Below are 12,914 nucleotides of genomic sequence, written 5' to 3' on the forward strand. Positions count from 1 at the left end.
TGCTAGGTCTTACCCAGAAGAAATTGGGCCAAAACATTGGCCAAGCTCCCGATTTACTCATGTGATGAAACTGCGCCAGGCTGCCCTGCGTGCTGCACGAGAGAAGTGGTCGGACTACATCCTGGTAAATACAAGGTTTGATTTATTAACTGTCCTCGGGCAAAAGCTTTTCAGGTAGTCGCTTTGATACTTGGGGCCGTCAAAAAGTTTCCTCTCCATCTAAAGACAAATGATCTAAAGTCATCTAAAGTCCCTCTAAAGTCATTTCTGGATCTGAGGAGCAAGAGACTTTGGAGCTAGGGAGGGAAGACCCTGGCTATGCCCAAAGCTTTCTCCGCAGCGGTCGGGATTGAATGTAGTCCTGGTGGTGGGTGGTAGGTACCTGTGAGGGTCCCCCAGCTTGAAACCCCACCTGTTATTGAGAAAATGTAAGGGAAATAGTTCTGCGGAACGGTTGTGGAAAGGTGCACGCCTTTGGTCACTACAGCAGCAGTTAACGGTGGTGTTCCCACAGCCTCTGAACGAGGCGAGGGTGGGAGGCTAGTTTTTTAAGAGTTGTTCTTGATCCTCTTCACAGAATAAACTTGTCCTGCATTTTGAGTGACGTGATTTTCCCTCGCAGCTCCCTTGCCCCTGCGCTGGAGTAACGTTATGTGGAGTCGGAGGGAAGGTCCGCATCTTTTTCCATCTCGTAGCTTTGTCATAGAGGCAGCCACCCCTGGGTTTCCCTAGAAGAGTGGTGTGCCCTACGGTATCAAAACCACCAGCGCAGTGCTTTTTGGTTTGGTTTTTTTTTTTTGGCCATCCTCATGCCTCTGGCTGCCTCGTTCCCAGGAAGGTGTCAGGGAAGCATATCATTTCATCTAATAACAAATTTCTTTTTCTCTTCCTTCTCTAGTTCATTGACGCAGATAATTTACTGACCAACCCACAAACCCTGAACCTGATGATAGCAGAAAACAAGACATTGGTGGCACCAATGCTTGAGTCTCGCTCTCTCTACTCTAACTTCTGGGGTGGCATCACCCCGCAGGCAAGTGACCGCGTGAACGGTGCTGGGTGACAATGCAAACTATGTTTTCAAAGGCTTCCCGCCTCGTGTCTGTGAAGCAGTGGGCATCGTTTCTGTTCTGTGGGCTTTCCCACCTGCTTTTGTAGTGTCCTCCTCCTGACAAGAAGCTGCTGTAGCTCTGGGGCATGCAGAGGTGATGTTCGCACGTAGTGAGGATAGCGGTGTCATCTCAGCTTGCGCCTCTCCCAGTGGTGGCATCCCACCACATCTTGGGTGGGTATCTCTGGGAAAGGTCCGTACGTTTGTAGGGAATCTGAGAATAAGGGTAGGGAGGACATTGCAGTCTATATAAATATTTTTCAGGCTTTATTTTCTAACCAAGCTGTAGGTATGAGCAAAGCGATACATGTTCTGCTTTGGGTGTGCAGGCACGTAGCTGAAACTTGCTTCCTTATCTGAGATTCCACACTTGCAAAAGCTGAATCTGGAGGAAGCTGAGCTTGCTTAGTCGAAAGTCCCGAGAAGTGATACAGTCCCACTAACTACATAAAAAAATACTGATACACGCACCAGAATTTATTTGAGGTGGTTCCACGTGTTTGCATCATGGCCTTCAAACTCTTGGTACATCATTTTAGACTAGCTTTCCTGTATAGTGACTCTCACCTGAGAGGAATTTGCTTTTATTTCTGCAGCTCTCCACTGTGTATAGGTTATTTTTCTCACACACGAACAAGATTTATGTAGTGGGGCAACACCCTTGGATTGTAGGGAGTGTGTGTGCTGAAGTGTGTGTGTGTAAAGAGTACTGGTGTAAGGCCAGACGTGTGGACCCTAGAAATCAGGGGTTTGTGTTACCTTTTTGAATCGCATATACTGCAGAAAGTATCAGATACAGAAATGTTGTGTAGGAGAAATAGCATTATTTTTAGAGCGAGAATGAGGTTGAGCTTTGCAAATTGGTCCACGTCGTTACAGGCTGATCGACTTTACAAGTTGATCCACACCACCGTGGTGTGTTGACCCTGGCTGGTAGGGAAGCCCCCACCCCGTCGCTCGCTTGCTCTCGCCCAGCGGGATGGGGGTGCAAATTGAAAGGGCAAAAGCAGGAGAAAACAAGCAAACAAAGAACAAACCCAAAAGCAACCCTCATGGGTTGAGATAAAGATAATTTAGTAAGTGAAGGGGAGGGGGGGGGGAAAGAACCCAAACAAACAAGTGATGCAAAAACCAGTCCCTCGCTGCCAGGAGATGGATGCCCAGCCATTCCATGAGCACCAGCTACTTTGGAAAAACTCCCCCGCGGTGTTATTGCTGACCATGATGTTACACGGTATGGAATATCCCGTGGGTCAGTTGGGGTCAGCTGTCCCAGCTGCGTCCCCTCCCAGCCTCTTGCCTACTCCCAGCCTACTCGCTGTAGGAGGCGAAATGAGAAACAGAGAAGGCCTTGATGCCGTGCAGACACCGTTCAGCGGCAGCTAAAACACCGGCACGTGATGGACGCTGTTTTGGTCACCAGTCTAAAACACAGCACCGTATGGGCTGCTATGAAGAAAATGAACTGCATCCCAGCCAAACCCAGCCCAATCTCCTTGTCCCTAAAAGGATTTCAGCGAGTCAAATGGATAGAAGGGCAGATCTATTGTCACAGTAATTTTTTGCCTTTTTTTCCACTCTTTTTCCTTTGAAATGTTCTTGACTAAGCTCTAGACAGGCTTTCCAAGATATTCAGGCTGAAATGAGGACTTTTAATGCTTTTTTCTCCCAGGTAAGCCTCAATAATAACAACTTTTTGACCTGTTCTCGGGTCGGCTGCTGGCACGTGTTTTGTCACCCTTTGAGGAGGCAGGATCCTAAGCTGCACATCTCCTAGAATAGCAAGAGGATTTTTGTTCTGGTGAAAATTTTCCCTCTTTGCCCACATTGGCCCCGGAAAGCTTCAGGATTTCCTTTTTACTTCCATGCCCGAGTCTTGTGTTTCGTCCTTCATAAGGACAAGCTTGCCCTATTGCATAGACTATATATTAACCCTGAGCTGCCTGGACATCTTTGAGCATCCCTGGGGCATGTGAGTAGGAGTACTTTAACTTTAGAGAGGCTCCATGGTCCTGCCCTTCCCTACCCTCTTCCTTGATTCCAGAGAGCAAGGCAGATACTAATTGTTGTCATTATTGCTGGAGTGAAACCAAGAGCAAACTCTCTTTCCCCTTTCTTCTATTTACCTGGTGTAAAACATCATTCTTCCTTCCCGGTGTTATCAAGGACACAAGCAGGGACCACAGGCAGGGTGAAAACATAGGAACTGTACTGGGTCAGATGGGAGGTCCATCGGATAGCAGCGGTTCCTAGCAGATGCCTAGGGAGTAGTATAAGAACATGGCAAACAACTAAGTGAATATGATACTTCCCCAAAATATTTTCCTCTCCTCTGGCAATCTCCTGTATGATTTCTTGAGGAAGGTCTTTATATTTAAAGCTCACAGTGATTTTTTTATTTTATTTTTTTTCCCAAATACTTGGGAATTAAATATATAGATAAGAAAAGGGAGTGTGGAGATGTTTACTTGTTTCAGTTTTTGTTTTAAAATGGAGATAGAAACTTCATAGCAAAGGCATTGTCCTTTAAGTTTTTAAGGTTCAGTCCCGAGACAGCCAGGTTTGCCACAGATGTAACTCGGCGTCGCTCCGCAGGCTGAAGCGGATCTCTGCCTGCGTGCACCAGCCTCAGCCCTGGCCACGAGCCTTACCTCTCCAGTAGCAAATTTCCATCATCACCAGCATTAGCTGAGAAAAGGAGAAGGGAAAAACCTAGCAGCGAATGCATCTTGCTGCATTTGATGGAAAAAGCTGCTCAAATGAACAGGGAAGTTCCCACTTTTTTCTTTTTCTTTTTCTCTTTTTGTTTTGTTTTTTTTTCTTTTCTCTTCGTTGCTGCTTCTTGTTTCTGTGCTCGCCGTCCCACAGCTCTGTGTTCTCAGCCTTCCTCTCCCTGAGGACTTGAGGAGGGAGAAACAGTTGGAGCACACCCTGAAACACGGCCGCCAGCACCGAGCAACAGCGAGCCCAGCCCAGCTCCAGACAGCTTGACATTTAGTTGTGGTGAGGCTGACCTTAGGAGAGCACGGCGACGGTGCTGACAAGTTGGAGTCTTTCCTGACTACACGTGATTTATGGGCGGTGAAAAGCCCCCAAAACCCCCACAGTGAGTGTCTGGAGGAGGAAAGGTTCATTGCCAGCATCTTTCACCTGTGGGCGTTCTCGGATGTCTGTTGAAGGTTGAACGTCTTAACCCTTCCTTCGGTGGGAATGCTAGAGTAAGGTCTCTACCCACTCCTTTTCATGAAAATCAGACTGACTGAGGTTTGAGATGCCTTCTGACCATACTGTGAGACCTAAATATCTGAAGGGCAGAAGGGAAGATCGACAGATACATAAACAGACAAATGCACCGCACCGTGCTTCTACCCAAACCCAGGGTGAAGTGGTTCTGCAGTGATTTGCTCAGCCGTTCCTAGCGTGCTCATGGAAAATACAACAAAAAGTAACTTTAACTTATTTTAGTGACTCATCGTTTCTGCAAAGACCACAATGTGCCTTGGATTCAACCGTCAGCCGTGTCCGGATGTTTAATGGGTGCGTTAGGATTTTCTCTCTGGAGGAATTCAGTGTATTTATTTCCAAATCTGATAGCTTTAGACATATTGCACCTGCAGAACCAGCTGTGAGCTGTACGGTGTGGGTGTTGCACCCACGGCGCTGGAAGGTAGCAAGGCTCGTGGTTGGAGAGAGATGATCTGACCCAAGTGCCTCCCCCAGACGGGCTCTGTGGGGAGAGCTCAGGGGTTGAGTATTAAATCTGCTGTCTGGGATTCTTACCCAGCTGATGGAGGCTGAGATGTTGCCTTCGCCTTGCAGCGAAGCAGATGATTTTTTTCTTTTTTTTTTTTTTAAAAGTTCTAAAGAAATAATTTACAGGTCCCATTCTGTGAGTCACTGAATGTCCTTTGTGCCTATTGAACTTGGAGGATGTCACGGATGCTCAGCAGCTTCCAGGATCAGACCTTGAGAGTCTGTGTGCAGAAAAGGGTTTTTGAAGAGCCAGGAGAAAATAGTCTGAGGTTTGAAGCTCAGGGAATTTTGCAATGGAAAGGCACAGATTTCCAACAGCTGCTAAAAAGGAGAGAGAAGGTCAAACTTTAACTTTTGGGATGGGGATTGTTTCTAAATACTTGACGGAGCCCTTTCCAAATGGGAGGCACTTAAAAATCTGGGAATAGAGCACTGATCCATCTCTGCTGGGGAGGGCTAAGGGTGAGAGCTTTGGCTGAGGAGCATCTATGAAACAGAAATCTCTTGTAACAAGCAGCCCCCTCGTTGTGATTGCAGGGCTATTACAAAAGGACCTTGGATTATCCCCTCATTCGGGAATGGAAGAGGACGGGCTGTTTTGCTGTCCCGATGATTCACTCCACCTTCCTCATTGACCTGAGGAAAGAGGCCTCCACCAAGCTGATGTTCTACCCCCCCCACCAAGACTACACCTGGAGCTTTGATGATATCATGGTCTTTGCCTTCTCCAGTCGCCAAGCAGGTATGCCTGGAGCCTTTGCTGGGCAGGATTTGCTAGTAGGGGACGTGCAGACATCTACTTGGAGTTCCCAGTGTTGACTTCAGGGGTGAGTTAAGACCCTGTTCCCTTCTCTTTTTTGGCTCTGGTCAGGGATCAGGGACAGCAAGGGACTGACAATGCAGTTTTGAATCACAGCTAGCTTCAAAGGACACGGGGAGCCATTCTTGGGCTGAGGGCAATGTTTCAGAGACCAAACGCGTGGCATCCACCTTTGATTTGTGTCACAGCAAGACAGTAGCGAATGCTGTGCGAGTGGAAGGTATTCTGAAGTCTGCAGGTAAGGTATCCAAAGTCACCGCTTCCAGGAGATCCATGAGGGAGAGGGCAAGAGATTCTTTTTAAATGTAGCAGCCCTTGTGGAAAACAAAACCCGAGTTGCTTACCCGCAGTGCAATGAGGCGTTGGTTCATGGCAGCTCAGAAGGAATTGTCTGCGAGGTACCGGGGGGGTGTTTTGTCTTTTTTTTTTCTTTTTTCTTTTTTAAAGCAAAATCAGTGCAACTTTCAGGAGAACGATGTGGAGTCTGCAGGCTGTGCTGAGAACCTACAAGAACGCTGGGAAGGGACTTTTGACAAGGGCAGGGAGTGATAGGACAGGGGGCAATGGCTTTAAATTGGAAGAGGGAAGATTTAGATGAGATATAAGGAAGAAATTCTTCATGGTGAGGCAGTGGCACAGGTTGCGCAGAGAGATGCCCCATCCCTGGAAGTGTTCAAGGCCAGGCTGGATGGGGCTTTGAGCAACCTGGTGTGGTGGGAGGTGTCCCTGCCCAGGGCAGGGGGTTGGAACGAGGTGAGCTTTAAGGTCCCTTCCAACCCAAATCATTCTGTGATTCTATGAAATCTCTTGCAGGCCAAAGCAGGTTAGAACTGGTGTGTGAGCATTAAAATCTTCACATATTTGATGTTGTATCGTCGGTACTTTGGGAGAACCAGTCGAGCACCGAGCTGCCTTGAGATCCTTGGGGCGCAGCGGAGAGAAAATACGTACTGCTCTGGCTGATACGGGGGTCAGGTTCTACTGGGCGGTGGGAGGGTTTCAGTTAGACCTGAAAGACAGAGGTCCTTTCAGGCCAAGTCACAACCTCGACGTCCTCTTCCGTTGTCTGGAATGGCTGGTGGTGTTTGCAGAGAGCTGCAGGTCTCTCGGAGAAATCACGGTGTCTGAAGGGCGCGCTGCTGCTACTACTGCTGCTTGTACTTGTGGTGAGGATGTTTAGTCCCATTTCTTTTTGGAGAGGGGATCTGACGGGTATTTGGTCTCCAGCAAAGTCCTGGCTGGCAGACCTGTACGTAGCGGTGTCGGAGCGGAGAGGAGCTCCTGGGCAGGATATGGTTATAGTGGCCATCTCTATTGTTCTTTGCCCTGCTGTGTTGAAAAGGGGAAAGTTTGGGACCTTATCAAGAAAAATGGCATCGTCTTGGCAGACTAAGCAGGGCTTTTTAAAACTCAGCTACAAGAGGGTGAAGGGCAGCAAATGAGAAAGACGAATGAGAGAGGGGAGGCAGCGAGAGCTGAAGTTATAGCCCTTTGGAGGCAGAGGTGGGATGTCAACTTGCAGGGCACCTTTGGGGCCCTGACTTTCAGAGTCAGGACACCGGTATATTGAGTCCAGAGCAGAATTGAGGTTTAAATCTGGGTAGCAAAGCAGGCTCCTTCAAATCTACCCTGTTCCCCGCTTGTTCCCTCTGACAGCTCTCCCAGAAATGCAGCATCCAGTGAGTGTGGTAACTGCATTGCGTTAGCTCCAGCCGCTTAAGAAATATTTCAGGGATTCAAACCCATCATTTTTTCCTTCCATCCTAGAACGTTTTAGCTTTTTCCAGGACTGACCCATGACATGAAAGGCTTTGCTTCAGCAGTCCGGCCCATTGATCTGCTCAGATTGTTGGCTTGTGTCCTGGGCTGAGTTTTGTCACCCAGGATAAAAGGATGACGTCCAAGTTCAGAAATGTGAAAAATGTGTGGACTTTGAGGTAAACTTCTCTTCGGAGTAATTTCATGTATTTCCCTGAAGTCATAAGTGATGTTGGCTTTTGTCCAGACCGAGTACTGCACTCAACGCCTCAGGTCAAACCATCGATTTTTCAACAGTGAAGCTACTGCTGGAAGCAGCTGGTTTGGGATGCTCCAAAGAGCCCATCCCACTTCTGCTGAGGAAGACGTGGCCTGTGGTGGGAGTACTGACTGGGAACAAAACTCGATGGGAGGGTTTTCTAGACAGAGGTGGACTCTGCAGAGCCCCCTGCACTCACAAGGTTGCATTTAGCCGGCCAGATCTCCGGAGCTTCCTTCCAACCTGAGGCTCCGAAGACCAGGAGCCAGCCAGCAGGAAGGTCCGGTCGCAGGGATGTGGGGGAAATTGAGGTTGTCTGAATGTGGCTGTGGGTTTAGGGCATGGCTGTGAATCCTTGTCACGGCCTTACAAAGGCTAATAATAATACAGATATCTATAGCTTTTCTGTCCCGTGTAGCCATCATTTATTTTATTGTAAAACCAGAGCTGGGGAGCGAATCCCCCCTCCTCGTTTTAAGGTAGCTTTACCATTCTAAAGTAGCTTTTATCCCAGAAGGAACAGAAATACTGACGTGAGTCTGTGCAGATTAACTGTGTTTAAGCCAGCAGAAGATAAGAACGGAGATCAGCGAGCCGGATAAGATTAGTTGATTAGATCAGTGCCAAATCCATTAATGTCAGCGGGTAGTATTTTTTTTTTTTTATTCTGCCATTTACCTAAATTGCAGCTGACGGCTGAATGTGTTTTGGCAAGTAGCGTAGCCAGCAATTTACTTGCAGAACTTAAAATGGTAGAAACACGGGGGTCATTAATGCAGACAATTCTGCTCTGCTAAAAATACCAAGGATTAGGGGGACTAATACATGAAAGCATCAAAACACTGGGTAGTGTCTGCTTTCCATTTGTTTCCTAGGGGGAGGGAGGGTGGTTGTCCTTGTTTCGTTTTAAGAAAAGAAAAAAAAACGGGGGGAGGGGGGAAGAAGAAAAAGAAAGGCAAGTTTGCATATTTTTTTTTTTTTTGATTTAAGTCTGCTTGACCGGTTGTATGGGTTCTTGCAGCTTTCGGATTGTGGTTAATTAATAAAGGACCTTCCCAGAGCTTAATGAAAAACGACGGAAATGTTTTCCCTTCACCAATTCTATGTCTGGGTCGTTCCCAGCAGTGGGGTGGTCTCTCCCTTGCAAAGGCAGCTGCTCTGAGGAAAAGCTTTTGCACCTTCTCTTTGTTTCACACCTTCAGACCTTGAACAAGCTGCTGCAAGAGCTTTTGAGTAGAAGGATGTTCATGTCATCGCTTCTTTCGGAAAGCATCTTTTCTCCTTGCTGGTGGCTCTCTCTAGGATTTTCCTCTAATCTTCAGTAAAAACTAGTCCTGGAGAGGAAAGGACCGTGTTTGGTGGTAGACTTGGCGCTTCCAAGATGGTTATCTTCTATATTCCTCAAAGTCCTTTGCCAGCACAGGTGACAATATATTGTCTTTATTTTCTAGCCAAAGCAAACAGAAGCAGGAAGATGCTCGACTGCAAAACCCGGACTGTGAATCCCTTGCTAGGCTAGTAACAGCCCCTACAGCTTCACCGATGCCTTGGGCCTCGCAGCTTCATCCCCTGCCATCCCAGGGGCGCTGAGCTGCCTGGACCCACCTTTGGGCAACCGTGTGCTCTTGAACCTGAGGATCAGACTTGGCTCCTCAGCCCTGCCAGAGTTATTCCAGATTTATGGCGGTCTGACAGAAAATCCTTGCAAAGCTCAGACAAAAGCTTCCATCACCCCTAGCCACGTTGGGTTTGTTGGAATCTTTCCCCTCTCTAAGGTTGCCCTCCCTGATAGACCCGCACCCATCCGTTGCATCGCTTGAGGCTGGCTTATTTGGAAGATCAAAACCTGTTTCTGCTTTTGGCTCTGGGTCTGTGAAGGGATTCTCAGGGGAGGTGCAAGGTCTTGAGCAGGGCTGGTGGGGTGTTGGGGATGGGGGTTTCTGGGGTGCCCCCCGGTTGTCCGCAGCAGTCCTGCTGGGTGTATCAGATGCTGCTTGTGCTGAAGGCTGGTTCTGCCCTCTGCTGTAGGGTTGTTTGCATAGTGTGAAGGGAAAAGCCAAAAAAGGCCCTTTTTCTGGTCTAAAAGAAGGGTTCCCAGTCTCTCCCAGGAGAAAACTGATTGCAGTTAAAAATACCTGCTGTTAGGGAGCACGTAGAAATTGGTTTTGTAGGAGAAGCCACTTGCTGCCAGCCGAATAAAACAGAAAATGGCGCTGTGATGTTTTTGAATTGTTTGCTTACGAAGCAGAACTTTTTGGGACTGAGGTCCTGGCGTAAGTTTAGTTGTGGCTACTTAGCAACAGAGCAGCAAAATCCGCTGGTAAAAGAGCTGATTCTGATTTCTGTTTTTCTGTAATCTCCAGGAATCCAGATGTTCATCTGCAACCGTGAACATTACGGTTTCCTTCCCATGCCCCTGAAATCGCACCAGACACTGCAAGAAGAAGCCGAGAACTTTGTGCACACGCTCATCGAGGCTATGAGTAAGTTGCTATGCCCTGCCGTGATGGCCCCCATCCAGGTTAATGTTTGTAGAAGCCTCCTGCCAGCGACCCAGCTCCCGTTCCCCTGGGAATCTGCATCCTGATCTGACCGCTCTCGTGCCGGTGTGATACGCAGTTTTCCATTTTCCGCCGCTTTTCTACCTAGTTGATGTAATCACTTCACGGTCAGGTCAACTCCGTTCACAAAATCTCTCGACTTCCCCAGATCAAATGCGAAAATGCATCTTTAATGTGGAAAGGATGCTGTAGAACCCCATCCTTGCGCTGGCTTCTGCTTTGCGACGTGGATGCTTTCTGCTCTACTTGCTCCTGCGCTGCCTTCGCATCCCAGCCCCCGGGGGCTTTAGTCCTGGCGATGAAAGCACGTGCAGACAGGTTGTATCGATGCAGCACGTACATCAAGGTGATGCTTGGGATCTCTCCTGTTTTTCAGTCGACCGTCCTCCCATTGAACCCTCTCGGTATGTCTCTGTTCCTCCGAAGCACCCCGACAAGATGGGATTTGATGAAGTAAGGAACCTATTTTGCTGTTATTGTCTTGTCTTCCCTCTCGTCGCCTAGAGGACTTGGGTTCTCCCTGAGCTTCTAGCTGTTTCCCTCAGAGTATATTATCTTTTCACATAGTTAGCTCTTTCCCAAGCACTCATCTTTTGGACTTAAACCTTTTGCAAGGAGAAAATAGCCATCCTTATTGAGCTGAGGGAAGCAAAAGGGAAAGGGCTGCAGGAGCAGTCGTCTTCTCTGGTGTTTGCTGTGACGAAACGAGGCCGGTCAGGTCTGCCAGCACTTGGGACCTGCTACAAGACCCCTGATTAGAAGTGAGGATTTGTGTGCAAGGACAGTGCCCGGCAGATCTTTGGGCATTTTCCTGTCTTAATGGTATAGATGTTTTAATCCAACCAGAAGGATATGGCAGAAGTGAGGGTGAAAACCAGGTTGTTGAACTCCCCAGTTCTTGTGCTGCTTCCTCTACGTCTGACTGCAGAGCAGGTTGACAGTCCTCCCGTTCTGTGCCAAAAATTGGTCTTTTGGGAAACCTCTCCTGCTTTCCAGTGACAGAAGGGAACAATTGCTCTCACCTGGGGTCCTCGCCCAACCTGGGGACGTCCAGGAGTGATGAAAACCACGTGTGCTGGCTCCTTACCGGGGCAGCTCTCCCCCTGCCCTGCTTGGTTGCCCCGTTTTTCTACTGTGGCCTTAGGTAAAAGTGAATGAGAAAGGTGGTTGGTGATGCTGGTACTGCCCTAAAACCCCACGGAAATTCCTCTCCCAACTCTACCTCACGTTGTGGAGAGAGCAGGCATCGAGGGGAGAGGGCTGGGGAGGGCTCTGCTGCGCTTTCGTTAACCAGCATCCGTGTTATTCCCAGAGCCAGCAACCCGGGGTGGCAGCGGCACTGTGACCGAGGGGGTTGTGGCCATCAGGGGAGCCTTTGCTTTCTTGGTGTATTCTGCTACATCTGTTTATGTGACTCCTAAAGTCTGAACCCGATTTGGCTACGTGTGTTTGAGCCGTCTGTGTTTAGGACACAGCTGGTGTAGGTTTTTTTCCATGTTGTCCTTTGTGGCCGCGCTTCATTTATCCAGTTTATTATTTTTGCATTTGTACCGAGCTGGAATTTGATCCCCTTTTTACTGGGATGAGATTTCGCTCCACAGGCTACAAGGCTGCACTTGTACTTGTCTGCCTGGGACCGAAAAATATCCCTGCCCCTCTGCAGTTTACCTGCAAATGAGGGCATCGGTCCTCTGCCCTTCCATGGAGAGTCTGTCTGCTCGAGCTTGGACAGAACCCTGCCCAGACTCTGTTCCCGGTCTTGGCTCGCCGCTGGACTTTCTACTCCAGCAGCAGATTTTTCAGGGCTTGAAGAGGTTACAAAAATCCTCTCTTTACCGTATCCTTGCGCTTTGGATGGTGGCCCCACGGATAATCCTAAATAGAGGCAGCGGCAGCATTGTGGAGAAACGTATGGGGCAGGGTTCCTCTAGGACTGAGGCTGGAGATGCCCATGTTACTCTGTGTTTAATAGAAATCCAAACATCCTATAGCTTTGGAAATTATAGGCTTGGCTATAACTGGTCTCCTCTGACCTTTATTCATCCTCAAAGAGCAAGTTTCCCCTGTGAACGTCCATAAAAAGCAGTCGTTAGACAGCAAACAAGCCTCTAAGCTTTCAACTCAAAACCAACTCCAATTTTTTGACAAACTCTAAGCAACCTGGAATGAAAACACAGCCGGTTATTTTTGTAAGATCTGCTTTTCCAGTGGGGCTGCTGGAAGAGGGTGGCTCAGGACTCCCCTTTTCTTCCTCCCTCCCAAGCGGGGAGGCTGATGTCTTTCTCTCCCACCCAGATTTTCATGATCAATCTGAAGCGTCGGAAAGACAGGCGGGATCGGATGCTGCGGACTCTGTACGAGCAGGAGATTGCAGTCAAGATAGTGGAGGCTGTGGATGGAAAGTGAGTTTTGGCTGGGGTTGCTGATGTTTGCAAAGGGTTGTGCGTAACTGCTTGACGCCATCTCCTTGGATGCCCTGACCTCCCTTCTGGTGGGGAGAGGTGAATATCACCTTTCTTTACCTAACGGTCTCTTTGGGGCAGTTTTCTTTTTCCTTTTGCAATTAGTCAACCTCCATGAGAGAACCAGGGCAGTGTGGTTCAGCCTAAGACGAAAACCAGGTTACAGGAGAGACATGGACCTGTTGGAGAA

General features: G+C 48.4%; 1 protein-coding gene across 1 annotated transcript in view; it reads left to right on the top strand.

Annotated features, from left to right (window-relative positions):
- LOC104165893 (procollagen galactosyltransferase 2-like) overlaps nucleotides 1-12,668 on the top strand; it is a 14,275-nt gene extending 1,607 nt beyond the window's left edge. Inside the window, exons 2-7 of the mRNA XM_009705663.1 lie at nucleotides 7-124; nucleotides 899-1,033; nucleotides 5,402-5,606; nucleotides 10,065-10,184; nucleotides 10,639-10,715; nucleotides 12,558-12,668. Of these exons, the coding sequence (XP_009703965.1) occupies nucleotides 7-124; nucleotides 899-1,033; nucleotides 5,402-5,606; nucleotides 10,065-10,184; nucleotides 10,639-10,715; nucleotides 12,558-12,668 (766 nt within the window). The remainder of the gene's footprint in view (nucleotides 1-6; nucleotides 125-898; nucleotides 1,034-5,401; nucleotides 5,607-10,064; nucleotides 10,185-10,638; nucleotides 10,716-12,557) is intronic.
- The last annotated feature ends 246 nt before the right edge of the window (nucleotides 12,669-12,914 follow it).

Source organism: Cariama cristata, unplaced genomic scaffold (assembly GCF_000690535.1).
Source record: "Cariama cristata isolate BGI_N322 unplaced genomic scaffold, ASM69053v1 scaffold7960, whole genome shotgun sequence".
Taxonomy (NCBI): Eukaryota; Metazoa; Chordata; class Aves; order Cariamiformes; family Cariamidae; genus Cariama; species Cariama cristata.